General features: G+C 35.9%; 1 protein-coding gene across 8 annotated transcripts in view; it reads left to right on the forward strand.

Annotated features, from left to right (window-relative positions):
* The window catches only part of ARHGEF3 (Rho guanine nucleotide exchange factor 3), a 121,068-nt gene that overhangs the window by 64,733 nt on the left and 41,052 nt on the right, over window positions 1-15,283 (forward strand). For all 8 annotated transcript variants that reach the window (XR_004754266.1, XR_004754267.1, XM_035338198.1 and 5 more), the window contains one exon: window positions 1,104-1,166. Coding sequence is in view for 6 of the 8 variants with exons in the window: in XM_035338198.1 (XP_035194089.1) it covers window positions 1,104-1,166 (63 nt within the window). In the remaining 2 variants the exon portion in view is untranslated. The remainder of the gene's footprint in view (window positions 1-1,103; window positions 1,167-15,283) is intronic.

Here is a 15,283-nt window from a genome sequence, read left to right on the forward strand (position 1 = left end):
TTTTTTTTTTTTTTTTTTTTTTTTTTTTTTTTTTTTTTCCCTTCTCCCATTATTAATTACAACTTTCTCTCAGGAGCGATTATTTAGTGTAATATTACTGAAGTTACTGTAGCCTAAAGTGACACAGGTATAGTGTGTGTTCATGCAACGCTTCTGTATTTCATATATATATAATATATATATATATATATATATATTATATATAAACCATTTCTTGACTGTTTTAAGATGTATTTAGTACTTCTGTGAGATTCAGAAAATATAAAAAGATAGGAGATCTGGAGCATGTGTTTTTTTTTTTTTAATTTTTATTTTTATTTGTTTTGTTTTGCTTTTAATGCTCATCTTTTGACTTCTGTAGACTAGAAACTAAATCCCAGCTGTTACCTGTGAATGTTTATCTCTACTTGACAGTGGAAGACAAAACAGGTGGATAAAAAGGGATCATATATTCTGTGACTTCTCTTTTTTCTTAAATATTCCTAGTCTGGTAGAAAATGCAGGGCTCTGATAAATGAAATTTCATGCTTCTTATTTGAAAGGCACAAAGATTAATCTTGTGATCAATCAGTGAAATGACATCGCGGAGGGCTCTTCCTTTTCCAAAACAAAAACTGAACTAAATTCTTGCAGTATATTTCATCTGCAGTATATTTGAGAATCATAGAATCATTTAGGTTGGAAAGGACCTTTAAGGTCAACAAGTCCTACCATTAACCTAGTACTGCTGGGTCTACCACTAAGCCATGTCCCTACCTCCAGGGATGGTGACTCAACCACTTCCCGGTGCAACTTACAATATGCAATAATTCCTCATGTTTTTAGTTAAAAATAAAGGTATGTTAATTTAAGTGAACCTAACTCACTGTGAGCAGAAAAAGAACCAACATTTTAACTAACTTATATGCAGATAAGTGTATTTTGAACACAAAAATAGAGCTTGTATTCACATGCATGATAATTATAATGACTAATGATGATGAGAGAAAGATATTAACTGTGTATATCTATGTGTATGACTTCATTATGTATACCTGTTTTGGGATCAGGCTGATGGTAGTTGGTGGTATTCTTAAAGCTTTTTTTTTTTTTTTTTTTTTTAGAAGAAACGAAAACAGAGTACTCAGGATGAAGATACAATCAGTATTTGCAGCCTGGATACAACTGTGAGTAACTTCTTTATTTTCCTTTTTTTGCCTATTCTTACCCTCCTTATAAAATAAAATCTAGTTATTATATGTTCTATGAAATAAACCCATTTGTCTTTTTAGCTGGATTGTTTGCATGTGTAGCATTAATAATTTGTTTTGCTTATTATTAAAAATTTAAATGTTATTTATATCAGTGCTTTGCATTTTTCTGTACTAGTATTTATAAAGAGAAAAATTGAAGTTAAAATGACAGTAAAGCAGTGAATCTCTTGTTAGTAAATAATTAGCAGGACAAAAAGGCATTGTGAATACGGGACTTAAAAACAGACCTTTTATCCTATTGCTTGGCTATATGAGAGGGTTTATTTCAGTTATGTCACTGGTGTTGTGAAGCTGTGTAATGTGATATTAATGCAATTATGAGATCTACACGCATCATTTTAAAGTGATGTGCTAAAAATACACCTATGATTTCCTATCACACTTCAGATGTGATGAAAACGTCCAAAAACCCATTCTATAAATTGTGCAGTTATAACATACTTTAAAAAACATACTTTAATGTGTATACTGTTTCCACCTTCTGAGTATTGATTTTATTTTAAAAAACAACATCAAAACAAGTTATTGCTGTGACAAATATCTGCTTACTTTAAAAATAATCTTTAGGGACCAAAATCTTCCTGCTGAGTTTTGTGGATGTCAAATCAAAGCGTGTGTGTGTGGTGGTTTTGCAGTACATGCTGTTTTCCATGTAAAGCTGTGACTTAAGGGTACTCTTGGCCTGGCAACTCTATTATATATTTGAAAAGATGGGCCAAGTAGCTTATATGTATATCCTCAGTGAAAGCATTTATTTTCCCAGGCAGTGGCTAGGGGCACCAAAATTGAATGCATGTGTTCCTTATTAAGAAATTACATTCTAACTGAGGTAATTGTATATTATTAAAGTTTTTAGGTATTAAATCTCTCAGGCTCTGTAATAAAATCAATAAATATATGTATTTAATAAATAAGCATAATAGACTTTCCTGTACAGCATGCTTCCTGGCTTACATAATTAAGTGAACGACTCCCACTCGCTTCTCACAGCTCACCTCAGTGAGCTGCTGAGGCAGTGAAGCACTGCCAGGTATGTGGCACACTTACTGCTGCCCTGCCTCAGCTCCTTGCCTCCAGGACATGCCTCATGCTTTGTTCTTGTTCTTGAGGGTTTTCTTCACTGCTTGCCTTTGGTGTTTGACAACGGAAAGATGTGGCAATTTTTGACTCTATCGGAAGTTTCCGGTTTGTGTAAATGCATCTGTTCAATGCCTTTGTCCAGGAGAGGTGGAGGGTAGGAAAGAGAGAGGGTGTTAACTGTTTAAAGACTGGAGTTGCTCCATGCCTTGGAAAGCAACATACATGTTGGGATGGCTAGGTCTCCTGCCAATTTACCTCATCATCTGGCTGCAATATTTTTATAAAAATAGATGTAAAATGTTTTTATGACTGACCATGGCCAGACACACCTGTCTTTTCAAGAGGAATCGGTTATGACAGAATTTCATTTCACAAGAAATGCTGGTTGGAGCTTTGCTGACTCAGGACCAGGACTGGTAACCTAAGCACATTAAATAATCTTTGTATTTTCTTAGTGATCTGGACTCATATTGATGCCTTGGATGCCTTGGAAGTTTATCAACTGGCTTATTAAACTGGCTGGTTGGTCTTGGCTCATTTTATTGACAGCTTAAAGACTTGGATTTGTAAATCCCCTCAATGTCAAACAGTTAGTGATAACTTGTGACAGATGTGGCCAGCAGACTGTGAGGGCTGTTGAATGCATGAATGTAGCACAGCCTGAAGTCTGTTTTTAAAGGACAAGGTTATGCAATGTGTTTTTTTCATGTTGACCTACACAGACAGGCTTACTTTGTATTCAGCCTACACAGTTGACTCAACCTGTAGTGTTGCATGCTGTGCTCTTAAAGTAGTGATATGTTCTAGAGTGATTTGCATATGTGTATTAATTTACAGATATATAGTTAATATCTCTTATGCAAATTTTATATTTTATAGATAATCTATGATAGCTTGGAGTAACAGATAAAGTGAAACAGTTTTCAAGGTCATACACAGCTAAGTATTTTTTCATCTTTAAAACAGCCAACTACAGCTCCTCAGTTCTCTGAATTTATCTCCTTACTTAAATTTAAGGATGTCTCTCCTTACTTAAATTTAGAGATTCAATTTCCAGATTTTTCTGTTTGTGCTTTCAATCCTTGTTACTGCTGTCATTTTTATTCTTTTCTAAGACCCAACCTTTGAAACATAGGTCTTCAGTCTGTGCAATCCTCTTCTGAGCCAGGTCTGTTACTGGAGGAGCGCAAATACTTACGTTCCTCAGTCAGGATAAGGCAGCCAGTTCTTCTGAGTCTTACATGGAAAGCAGCGAGACTATTTACTTCCTGTAGCTGAGTGCTCTTTGGGAAAACAAATCTGGGACTGCTGCATGTAGTTGGTACATTATACTAAGTGAAGCAGTGATGAACGTTTTTGTCTGGAGGTTTTTATGTAGAACAGTCAGTAAGATGGCTAAAAGCAATATATTTTTAATTGCTGTTGCAAAGTGGATAACTGTGAAGAAGATGACATTTTGTAAAGATGATAGATGATACCATGAGTCTCAACTCCATAAAACCACAAGTAACTCAGGAGGTATCTAGAGCAATAAGCTGGTAGAAACCTAATGCAGCATTTGCACTCTTCCAGATAAAATTGTACCTACGTAAGCAAAATGCCATTCAGGAGAAGAAAAAGGGCAGTGTTGTGCAGTATTCTGCTATTAATTATATGCAGAATTTGTTGTAAGCTCAAGGAAGTTGCTTCTGTTTTCTTGTCATATCAAGAAGGAACACACAACAGATGCATGATGAACTAGATAAGTAAAACATTTTTATATAAAGCCTCAGAAGAGTTATTTATGTTGGTTATATATAACAGTTATCATTACTGAAAATAAAATTCTTTCAAATGTTAACTTAGTGTATTTGGAACTGGAGAAATCTTAATGCTCATCTGTCAATTTGCAAGTTAATAAAATATGCTCCAATATAAACTATGAACAAAAACATACCCAGATTTAAGCACAATTTACATACATTAGATCAGAGTTCATTAATTTTGATTGCTTTTAGTGCTGAGTGAACATTTGTTATGTATTTGAGAGTCAATATAATTAAAACATTATTTGACCTAATTAAAATTAATTATAAATTCAGTAATATTGGATTGCTAAGGTACGGTAAGGTAGCTTTGAAAAGCTTAAAGGGGATTACATTTGCATCAGTTTATCAAAGTTGAGATAATTAAAATATATATTGTATCAGGGTATTTTTATTTCTATTAAACTCTGCTGTGCTGTATGTTCACAGCAGAAAAGGCATTCAGCTTGCCAAGTAAGACGTATACATTCACAGCAGAAAAGGCATTCAGCTTGCCAAGTAAGACGTATACATTCACAGCAGAAAAGGCATTCAGCTTGCCAAGTAAGACGTATACAATGTGCTTGAATTATGCATGACTTTTAATATTGCTCTATTGCCTAGGTGGTCAGTGTTCCATCTGTGTTCAGACTTTATTATAAAGTGACTGGTCTTAATCCATAATTAATCCATCATATGGTTGGTATGGGCTAGACTCTGCTGTTGGTATTATTTGGAGTACTTGTAATGTCATTTATCTTAAGGCCATATTTCCTCATCCTCTTGCTATTTCTCATTAACTGCAGTCTATGAGTGCTCTGTTGGAAAAATGTATAAAATGCCAGTTATGCTGCATTGGGGCCCCCCCCCCCCCAATTCTGGAATGATCTCAAACTTCCTGCATAGTGTTGCAATACAGTTACTCTTTACTTATGTGAACAACTTCTCAGAGTTTGGGTAATTGTGGGTAATTGTTCCAGTAAACCTTGCATATAATTCTGGTGAAGGTAGCCAACGTGTGATTAAGTTACACATCTTCAATGCAAATCTATGCAATGTGCCACATACTGCATGAACACGGAGCAAACTCTCTTTAGGCATACCTGTGCAAATGGGAACTGCGTAAAAAATGACTTCTTGTATAAAACCACCCAGATTCTAAAAGTCAAAACTGATCTATAGTTATCTTAAATGAAGTACTACCTTTCTTCAAGGTTTAACTCAAATTGTAATATCTTACTGTGTCTAAAATCTATTTGTCTATTTCTATTTAAATTTATGTACAAGATGTACACCGAATACAAACAGCCTTACCTACAGTGCAGAGGCCCCACTGGGGTAATTGTCCCTGCTGAGCCTGGTGAAGTTGTTCTCTCATATGTATTTATATTTTCCACCACAAAAAAAAAAAAAAAATAGACATTAGCTTTGGCTAATTAACATAGTTGGCAAATTCAGTATGACTCTGCCTTACTTCAGTCATAAATGGTTGGGACTGGTAGGATGGTTGAAAGTAGTAGGATCCATCCTGCCCAAATTTTGGCAGGTCCATCTGTGAGTTATTTTGATCTCATTTTCTCTTTTGAAGAGAAAACATGATGAGAGGTCAGCTGAATCTTGCACTGATACTTTGTGAAACATGATTTTTGGCAAAGGGAAGATACTGCAGAAGGAAAGTACAGGTATAGGCTTCAAGGAGGTTGCTGAGAGACGTGTACCTTATTCTTTTTTGTCATTGTTGTTCCAGCAGTTGTGCAAGAATGCATAAATTTGTGCTTCTGAACTCATGGTACAGTTAAAGGATTTCTGGTATATTACCTAGTATTCTCCTTTTTAGTTCTTTCTCTACTCTCCTTGCAAAATCTTTGAAAGTTAGAAGCTGCATTAAGAGATGTATGTCTGAAGTGGAACAAAAGGGAATGTGTCACAGACTAAACAAGTTGTTGTACTGCTGAGACACGTAATAGCAGAGGAAAAAGTAGAGGAAAAGTAGCAGAACAAATTCCAGAGCGAAGGATGATTGGTAGGTTCATAAAGATGCAATAAACAAAAAGGAAATAGAAATGCCTGAGTGAAGGGGGGGGGGGGAAGATAAATTATTGTGCATACCTTTTCCTCTGCTTTGGGATTCTTTATTGTGCAGTTTTGTCATTCAAATGGAACATTCGCTGTATTCTTTAAGGGGAAAATAAAGCAAGATTTTGTGTGGAAATTGTTGGTTCCTAGAAAACAATTCTTCTTATATATATATATATAAATTTCTGATGAGACGTGCATAGTACCAGAGTTCAGAAGCTGAAAAGATGCAAAACTGTGGAGCAAAAGATAGGCACTGTGAAATCTCTCAAAATAATCCATAGATGCCCTTCAGAAAAGCCATTGCTTTTGCCGTCTATTTTAATTGCTGATCAAATCTTAAATTGTGATCAAGTCTTGGGAGCTGTGGAAGACTTGTGGTGTGAAACTGGAGAGAGCTTATACCAGTTCTTAGATTTACTGTTTTTTGGTGAGATCAGCCATGGTCATGCATTTCTCCTTCTCTTGACTGTAAAGAGAAATGGGAAAAATGAACTAAGGCTTTTTCCCCAAACCAGAAACATTTCATCCAAAAGATGCATTCATTTTGTGTGCTTTGCTCTAAACAACAGAAAATTTTGTGACTGAAAAATGTGGGAGACTAAAAGGAACTTAATCTTCAAGAAATACAAAAAATGATTATTTTTAGAAATCTGCAAACACCACCCTATTTATATCTCTGATTCAATCAGACTGAAAATAATCAGTGTGTATTTTAACAGTAGTGTAGATGAGATTCAGTTCAGGCTGGCTGGCTGGTTATTAACTGAAGGCCCTAACCGAGCCTTGCAGTTTGTGCTCAGCTCAGGCAGCTTGTGGCAGGTCTTTATAAGCCCTTTTGGCCATATCTACCTAAACTGCAGCCCAGCACTTCTCGAGCTACAGCAGCTACTCTGTATATGATACACAGACAGTGAGTTTATGATTAATTTCCTTTAATATCTTTTGTATCCTAGGTCATCTTCAGTACAGTGACTATATAGGCAGAAGGTGGTTAGTAGGGTTGTACAATTTGCCAGTATCGTTCATATTTCATTGCAGTATAGTAATTTGATAAATTGATTGTTATTTTCTTGAGTGATGCTGTTTTCCTTTATGATATTCCCCTGTAATGGAAACCAGCAATTGAAGTTTGAATTCAATTTAAGTTACTTTCAGGTTACAGAACCAGACTTGACGTTTGCTTGTTTTCAACATGACAAAATCAGGAGCATTTGTGAACAGAAATTAGCCAGATGTTATTGACAGCTATTAAGTTGGGTATCTGTTATGAAATGAATTGTATGTGTGTTGATTGACTTGATGCATATTTGCAGAGATGTAGTTACTTTTTCATAATGAAATTGAATCAAGAAAACAGAGTTATAGTTTGGTGGCTTGTTTATCTGGAGGTCAAAATAAAAAATGATGTTGGTTCCATAGTGATAAATATAATATAATCCAGTATTTTTTTTAAATTAAATTTTATACATCATCAATGGTAACTGTATTTTATTCTGCATATATATAATATGGACCATGTAGACAGAATTTGTAAGAAAAAGAAAGGCTCTGTATAAATGGTGCGTTGTGTATGCCCTTTAACCAGAGCTGAGCATTTCCAAGTTGTGTTATACTTTTGACTGTAACAGCCTACCTGTACTTACTGCACTGAAGAGGGAAAGGATGGCTCATTCTTCCTCAAACAGCTGCTGGAAGTGTTTGAAATTGTGATATAGCCTGGTGCTAATTGAAGTCTTGAACAGAGGTCAGGTGAGGATTTCATTAAATCATTGTGGCTGTATATCTTAGTCCACAGCTTTCTGTAATGCCAAGCACATTTTGGCTGTGATTTTAAGTTACTAACTACAATATGAAATTACATTTGTACATAAATCTACAACTATGCCCCTATAAAATCCTAGGGCTAGGGTAGACCTCATGAGGCTATTTGCCCTATCCTTCCTTCTCAAATGATGAATTAAATGACAGTGAAGCTCTTCATGGCAGGTATTCCTCTTGGTTTGTTAGAAGCTTCTACAGCTTCTGCAGGCAGCCTAATGTAGAGCTTCACTATCTTTGTTAATATGACTCTCCTCATAACTAACCCAAATGTTTCCTTTTCTAACTTAAGCTCTTTTGCTCTTCTCATCTAGTGTTGTTACAAAGTAAGGACTTCTCTGTATTTTAAGACTGAAAATCCCAACTCCCCACCCCAGTTCCTCATCCATAGGCTCAGCAGCCTCACTTCCTGCCTTGTGACCTGTCACTGATCTTTTCTGCATTCAGTGCCTTTTTCAACTTCATTACTCAGATCTGCACAGTCTGTTACAATTACGTTCTTTACTAATGTAGCGATCATTTAATGTCACTTAAGCTATAGTCCTGTTTGTGTCAGGTATGATAGTCACACTTCCCCCACAAAATAATGTTTTTAGTGTTTGTTCAGATTATGTTATGATTCCAAGTTCATCATTGTAGAACTAGTATGTAAATGATTGCTAATAACAGCCTTTATGTGCTTACATGATACAATCTGTATTTCCAGCATTACTTTAAGATTGGTAAATGTAAACAAAGATCCTGGTTAAAAAAGTTTGAAATACAAAGCATTCACTGAAATTCTTATTCCAGGATTCATGTTTTTCATCAATGACCTTTTTAGCTGTTTGTCAACACTAATGTCAAATATACTTGAGGATCTCAGACCTCAGGAAAAAATTATAATTGCAGAGTATTTGTAAAATTCCCACTAACTTGCATGTGTGTGTGCGAAATAGAGGATAGTGCAGAATATAATTTGTTGGCTTGAGAAGAGGCATCTTATGAGGTCTACCTTTTCCACAAGGTGTTTGTTTTCCAAAGCTGCTTTGAGACCAAGATACAAAAATTGCTTGAGCAGTGTTCTGTACTGCCATCACTTATCATTACTATTGAAAGGGATATATTAGTGCAAGCTATTAACCGAAGTTCACTTCAATACAGAATCATGTAGAGGGATATAAGCAAGTGAATCTTAAAGTTTATTGTTGAGAAGTGTAACGTGCTTTTTCATAAAATTTCATTATTTTTCTCTGGGGATATCTTTGAACATTGTGGTAATCTTAGAATATTATCTATGCATAGCAGCAATTTCCAAATTCATTTGGTAGCCCTTAGGATCTCTTGATTTCTTGGAATTTTCTTTTTGATTACTTCTCCCATTCCAATATTACTGTAGCTATGTAATCTGGACAGCTGAAGGATATCTCCTTGCAGCTGCTGACTCACTTTGTTATGCAACTCAACCCTGTTTCCTTAGCTACAGGGTGGAAAGCAACAAGGAGGGGGAAAGCTCCCAGCAAACAGAAGCCCAACAAGTGTTTGGAAATGCTCCAAGAGTATTTAACAAAAAATAATGTTACTGTTTAGAACTGTGTGAATGTGTTTCTCAATAAAAATATTAGTGTGTCAGCTCCAGTGATGAATGAAAATGAAGAAAATAGGAGACCTAACCTGCAGTGAACCTATCATGTATGTGACATGTCAGGACCCTACCAGTCTGCCTTAAAATGGGGGGGGGGGAACGGGGAAGAAGATTTTAAGATTAGACTGAATTTTCAAGCTTACTCTGAGCACCGGTCTGCCATAAAATCATCCTGCCTGCCTGTACAGGGACAGAACATCTCCAGTGGTAATTTCTAAGCTCTTTACAGTTACTTGAACTTCTTCATTTAGATAGCTATGAAAATAATCAGTAGAAAATACAGTAACTTTAACACGAACCTGCAAGGTTCATACAAGTGGTCTTCATTTGGTTCTAAATTTGATTTGCAAGGTCAAATCCAGATCTACTGCTACATTGGAAGATTGTTTCATTTACTTTCTCTGCACTCTCCTATCTGAACTGCTAAGCCTGTCATTAGTTGGCTTAGAAGGTCTATACTTCTAGTTACTCTGTTAATTGTGAAGGCAACGGTTGTATAAGAGCCTAAGTAGTATTTTTGACTGCTGCTCACAAGCAAACCAATACTGCAAGGGTCTGACTTTGTCTTAAGAAATGCTAAGACACCAGCTATTTTTATACATTAAAAATATTATTTAAATTGCATACATTTGCTTTCCACTGATGTTAGAGATTGCCCTGAGAGTTTTGTGTGCCTCTTATAGCTTAATCCCTTAATGGCGGAGAGATTCACCTGATTTGTCTCAGTAACCTGGCTTCTTTAATGACCACTTGATAGAACTGGGAACTGAATTGAAGTCTCTTTAAAGATCACTTTCCTGGGCTGCAAGTTAGCTGTTAAAGGTATTCCTTTTCACTCTATAGAACACTATGCCATTTTTTAAAAAAGATGCTTAGGTACTGATAGATACATGTATCTGTATATAATTTGCAAAGGTGCTGAAGCATTTAATTTCCAAATGTGACTGTTGGGAACTTAATATATTTAAATAACTGGTTCTGTATGTTCAGTGGTTCTACTTAATTTTAACTTTTGTTGAGTAATTGACTTCTGATTTGGTTTTCTAAAAATGTAATTTGGTAAATAACATTCAATATCCAATATTCAGAAGGCAGTATTCCACTCGTTTTTTTCTTAAGTATGTTGTTAAAAACAAGGATTTTTCTGTATTTCCTCATAAAACTGTTATATTTTTATAATTTTCCTTTCCACGTTACCTTACCATATTTAATAAAAAAAAAAAAGTGCCATTGTCATGTGTTTAGATCAAACTTAATTTTAATATATGTAGGGCTTGAACTGTATTACAGCATAAGTGGATTAATTACCTTCCTGATTAATAAGCAGAATAAAACACTAGGTTGTTGTTTTGAGCATTTAGCTTATTCTATACCAGCTGCATATTACTGAAAAGTTGCCGCAATTTATAATGGCTTACTGTTGTTATTTGGGTAAGTAACTGATTATTAAAGCTTCAAGAATTTGTATTAAATAAAACCAGAATTGTTGGTATTGCTGTAACTTTAAGCTATGTAGATAACCTGATAAATACAAAGAGTATATATAACATTATTAGAATTACAATTGCTCTGTTTAAAATTCTATTTAACTGCACAATTATGCTTTTGCTGTGTGATAAGCCATTTCTTCAAGGAAATGGGAAAACTTCAAGTTCTTTGTGGCCTTTTTTGAGTATGTTCCCTTTCAGCACATCTCATTTACTTATCTCTGGTAGCTTTGAATTATGAGATGTGCAAATGGAAAGGTCTGATAATTGGAGCTTAAATATATAACCTTGGTAAAGAGTGCTGGTGTTCTTTGCATAGTTGTGACTGTTCTGTAAACATTAGTGAAGAGCTTTGAAAGTAAATGAAATGAATTGCAGTCCTCTGGAAGTGCAGTAATTATCAAAACAAGTAGAGGCCCTTTAACTGTAAATTTATTCTTCCCATGAATTTAATAGAATTTCTGCCAGAAACCTTTAATTTCATTCAAAGTATGGGGGCCCTGACTGTGTGAGGATATTAACAAGTTGCAAGTTTTAATAACCATACACTCTTATTACTTACAGATCTCTGTGTCAGATCTGTCAGTGTATATCTGACTGTGTGTGTACATAGATACCTATATATCAGATTTTTTGGTCTGAAGTGTCAGTTGTTGGTGTGAAAGGTGGTCAGTGATGTGTTTGGGATGGGCTGTAAGCAGGGTGCGGCTTAGCAGGGGGCAAAGTGTGACTGAATTTTTTTCTGAAAGCTGAAGCATTCTGTGACAGTATGCACTAATATTGGTTATAACTAATAGTGAGTTATTAATGGGTTAGTTAAGTTCTGAAAGTATTTGTAAGTAATGCAGAGTAGCTGGATGGAGTTTCTCAGCTCTTATATGAAAGTTCCGAAGGTTGATTCCTAATTAAGGCAATTGTGTTAATTCTGGGGCATAAATCTGAGAGCTTTCTGAGCATTCTTGTATGCAGGCTATTATTTATTCTATGCATTGTGTTATTTCAGTGAGTTATTGTTCTCATTCTGTTGTTTATTACTTGCATTTGAAACATGTTAATTATGTTCCCCGTGTCTTTTTTTTTTTTTTTTGTACCATGTCTTAGAATAACATGAGGGCTTCCCATGTGCTGTGTAAAATTTGCTCTGAATGCAGGCAGCTTGTGTATTTTTATGTTTGAAGATGTTTTTTCTATTAGGGTAGAATCTCTTACCAGGAATAGCATCATTTTATGCTAATTTTTTCTATCCACATGAACATGCTGACTATGTCTTTGTGAAATTGACCTACGAACTGACTTGGAGGATGGGTTTGTGTCTATCTGGGGTTACAAACCATGTTCTTACAAGAAACGCCTTGTCACTTACCTATTCTGTGGCTTCTTTTCACTAATTATAGAATGCTGATGGGTTTATTTTAACTTAGCGATGCTAAGAAATTAGAGATTTCTCAAGGAATTTAGTGCCCTAATTCCTGGTAAAAGTTAGCTTGGGGATTCTGAGCTTTCTCACTTGTGAGTTCAGGCAACTTCAGCTGCAGCTCCTGGAGATGGTGACAGACGTGCAGCCTTGAGCTGTCCTGAGGAGCTTCTGCCGGGGTGGCACGAGCCACAAACTGAGCTTGTGCTGGCTCCTCAGCTTCCACTGCTCACAGCAGAAACCCTCCTGGTGACTCCCTGAGTGCCAGTCCCTGCCTTCTCTTATGTCACCCTGTAGTCATTGCAAATGGGTAAAATAAGCACAACTGGAAGGAAATAGGAAGAGACAAAAAATTCTAGCTGATCAGAACCCCACTGTAGGATAATCCTAAGAAAATGCTCAGTACATGAGCATTTTTCAGAGACATGAGTTTGGACATTTTCATAGTATTGAAAGTAATTTAATTTTCTATTTTTTTGTGATTAAAAATAAGACAAGTCTTATATGTTCGTGCAATCTTTGTTATCCAGCAGTTATAACATGATTTACACTAGTTAGCACTCTTAAATCTCATGTAAAAGGGAGTATCTCATAGATTTTCTTTGCTCCAATTATTTCTGAAAAAGTGGCATCAAGCTATGGCATTCACATTGTCAGTGATCACAAAATTAGGAGCATTTAATTTGTCAAGATCTTTGTCTATCTTATAAAGTGTCTTAGTTTTTGTAAGCTGTTGATCATTTTTGCAGAGAAGTTTTTTAACATGATCTCAGCTTATTAACCTGGTTAATTCTTATGCAACTTCTCTAGCTTCGTTCAGCATGGATTAATTTGCAATGATGGATCTAGCATTCCTATTGCTTATTGTCATAAAACAATTAGGCTCGGGAAAAATGCCTTTCTTCTGCCTTTCTTGCTATTAAGTGTAGAGGCAAAGATGTTAGCAGTTGGTCTTTATAATCTTTGTTCTATTTTGCCTTTCTATTTGAGTTCACAGAGCCTATTATATATGTAGATACTGTACATGTGGTAAAACTGTCAAATACTAAGTAATTTCACATTAAATCAATATATATTTTTCTTATTGTAGGTATAAAAAAATATTTAAATGATATTCAAGATTTTAACTGCTTATTAATGCAGGTTCTTTCAGGAAGAGCATTAAAATTACATATTTTTTTTTTTTTTTTAATGAAAAATAAGACCAATAAAGTAGGATGCTACCTGCATCTTGGGTCAAAAATGGAGTCAGATGCATAACTGGCAGATCTTGTCTAAATTCTCAGGAATTTATGATGATATATCTTGGGAAAAATGTTATTTATTTCTTTATTATAGTTTCCAAAGTAATCCCTTTAGTAGCAAATAGCATAGCTATACTCTGGTTCTTACTGTCATTATCTGTCTTTAATGGTCTTTATTTACATTAGTAGAAAACATAACTAGTGTCAACATTTTAATAATTTTTCTACCATTAGTTAAGCAATGATACATCTCTTGCTAGATGTATTTGCTCACATTTATCATTTCTTGTATTCTTTAAAATAACTTCCTCTCTGTCCTGTTCACTCTTTTAAGTAGGCTAAAAAGCTACAGATGAGAGATGCGGATGAGAGCATCTTAAAAAAACAGTTCTCAACATTAAGCAGACCACAAAGGTTTAAATATACAAATGCTGGATGGATTTACTGGTAAACCTCATCTTTCAGCTTCCTCTTAGTGACCTTAGTTTAAGAAGCAAAGAATTGATGCATTCAGCAGTCTTTGTGTTTTTCTTTTAATCTGGTGCTTGAGGTTATGCCACAATGCAAAGCTACGTGTAACTGAGAAAGGAAGGATCGACAGATCCTTCCTGTACCTTTGTATAGCAGCAGTTCGTCTGGTATCTGCAGGTAGCCACACAGGTAATGAAGCAAAGCCATGTTTTATTATTGCTTGCATAACTTCCCAGTTCTTAAAAGTAACTCAGAAGAAGTGAGTTAAAATTTCCCATTGGGTAAAGAAATAGGAAACGGAAGTGGGAAGGAATCATCATTAATAGCAACACAATCCCTCAACAGAAGAAAGATTAGTCAGAAGAGACAAAATGTTATAGCTCTTCCATGTGGCATTGTCTATGTAGAACAACTAGGTCTTTTCCTTGGGGTCTGTCAAGGTAACGAAGGAACTATTTATTGTTCTCAGTTTACTGTTATTGCCTAATAGAGAAAGGAGGTGGAGCCAGCAAAGCTTGCACCAATTATTTTGGAGTGGCATCACCTGAAAATACTTGAATGACTTCTTCCCCCTCGATGAGGGGATTGAGTGCCCCCTCAGTAATTTTGCAGCTGACACCAGGTTAGGCAGTTCTGTTATCTGCTGAGGGCAGGAGGTCTCTGCAGAGAGGTCTGGACAGGCTGGTCTGATGGGCCGCATCCAGTAGCATGACATTCAACAGGGCTGAATGCTGGGTGCTACGCTTTGGTTGTTGCAACCACTTGCAGCATTATAGACCTGGGGAAGAGTGTCTAGAAAGTTGCTCAGCAGAAAAGGACTTGGGGGTGCTGGTTGACAGCTGGCTGAACTTGAGCCAGCAGTGTGTCCGGTTGGCCAAGAAGGCCAATGGCACCCTGGTCTGTATCAGAACTGGTGTGGCCAGCTGGGCTGGGGAGAAGTGCTCATCACCCTGTTGGTGCTGGTGAGGCCACACCTTGTGTTCTGTGTTTGGTTTTGGGCTCCTCACTACAAGCAGGACATGGGGATTC

Source organism: Oxyura jamaicensis, chromosome 12, assembly GCF_011077185.1.
Source record: "Oxyura jamaicensis isolate SHBP4307 breed ruddy duck chromosome 12, BPBGC_Ojam_1.0, whole genome shotgun sequence".
NCBI lineage: Eukaryota > Metazoa > Chordata > Aves > Anseriformes > Anatidae > Oxyura > Oxyura jamaicensis.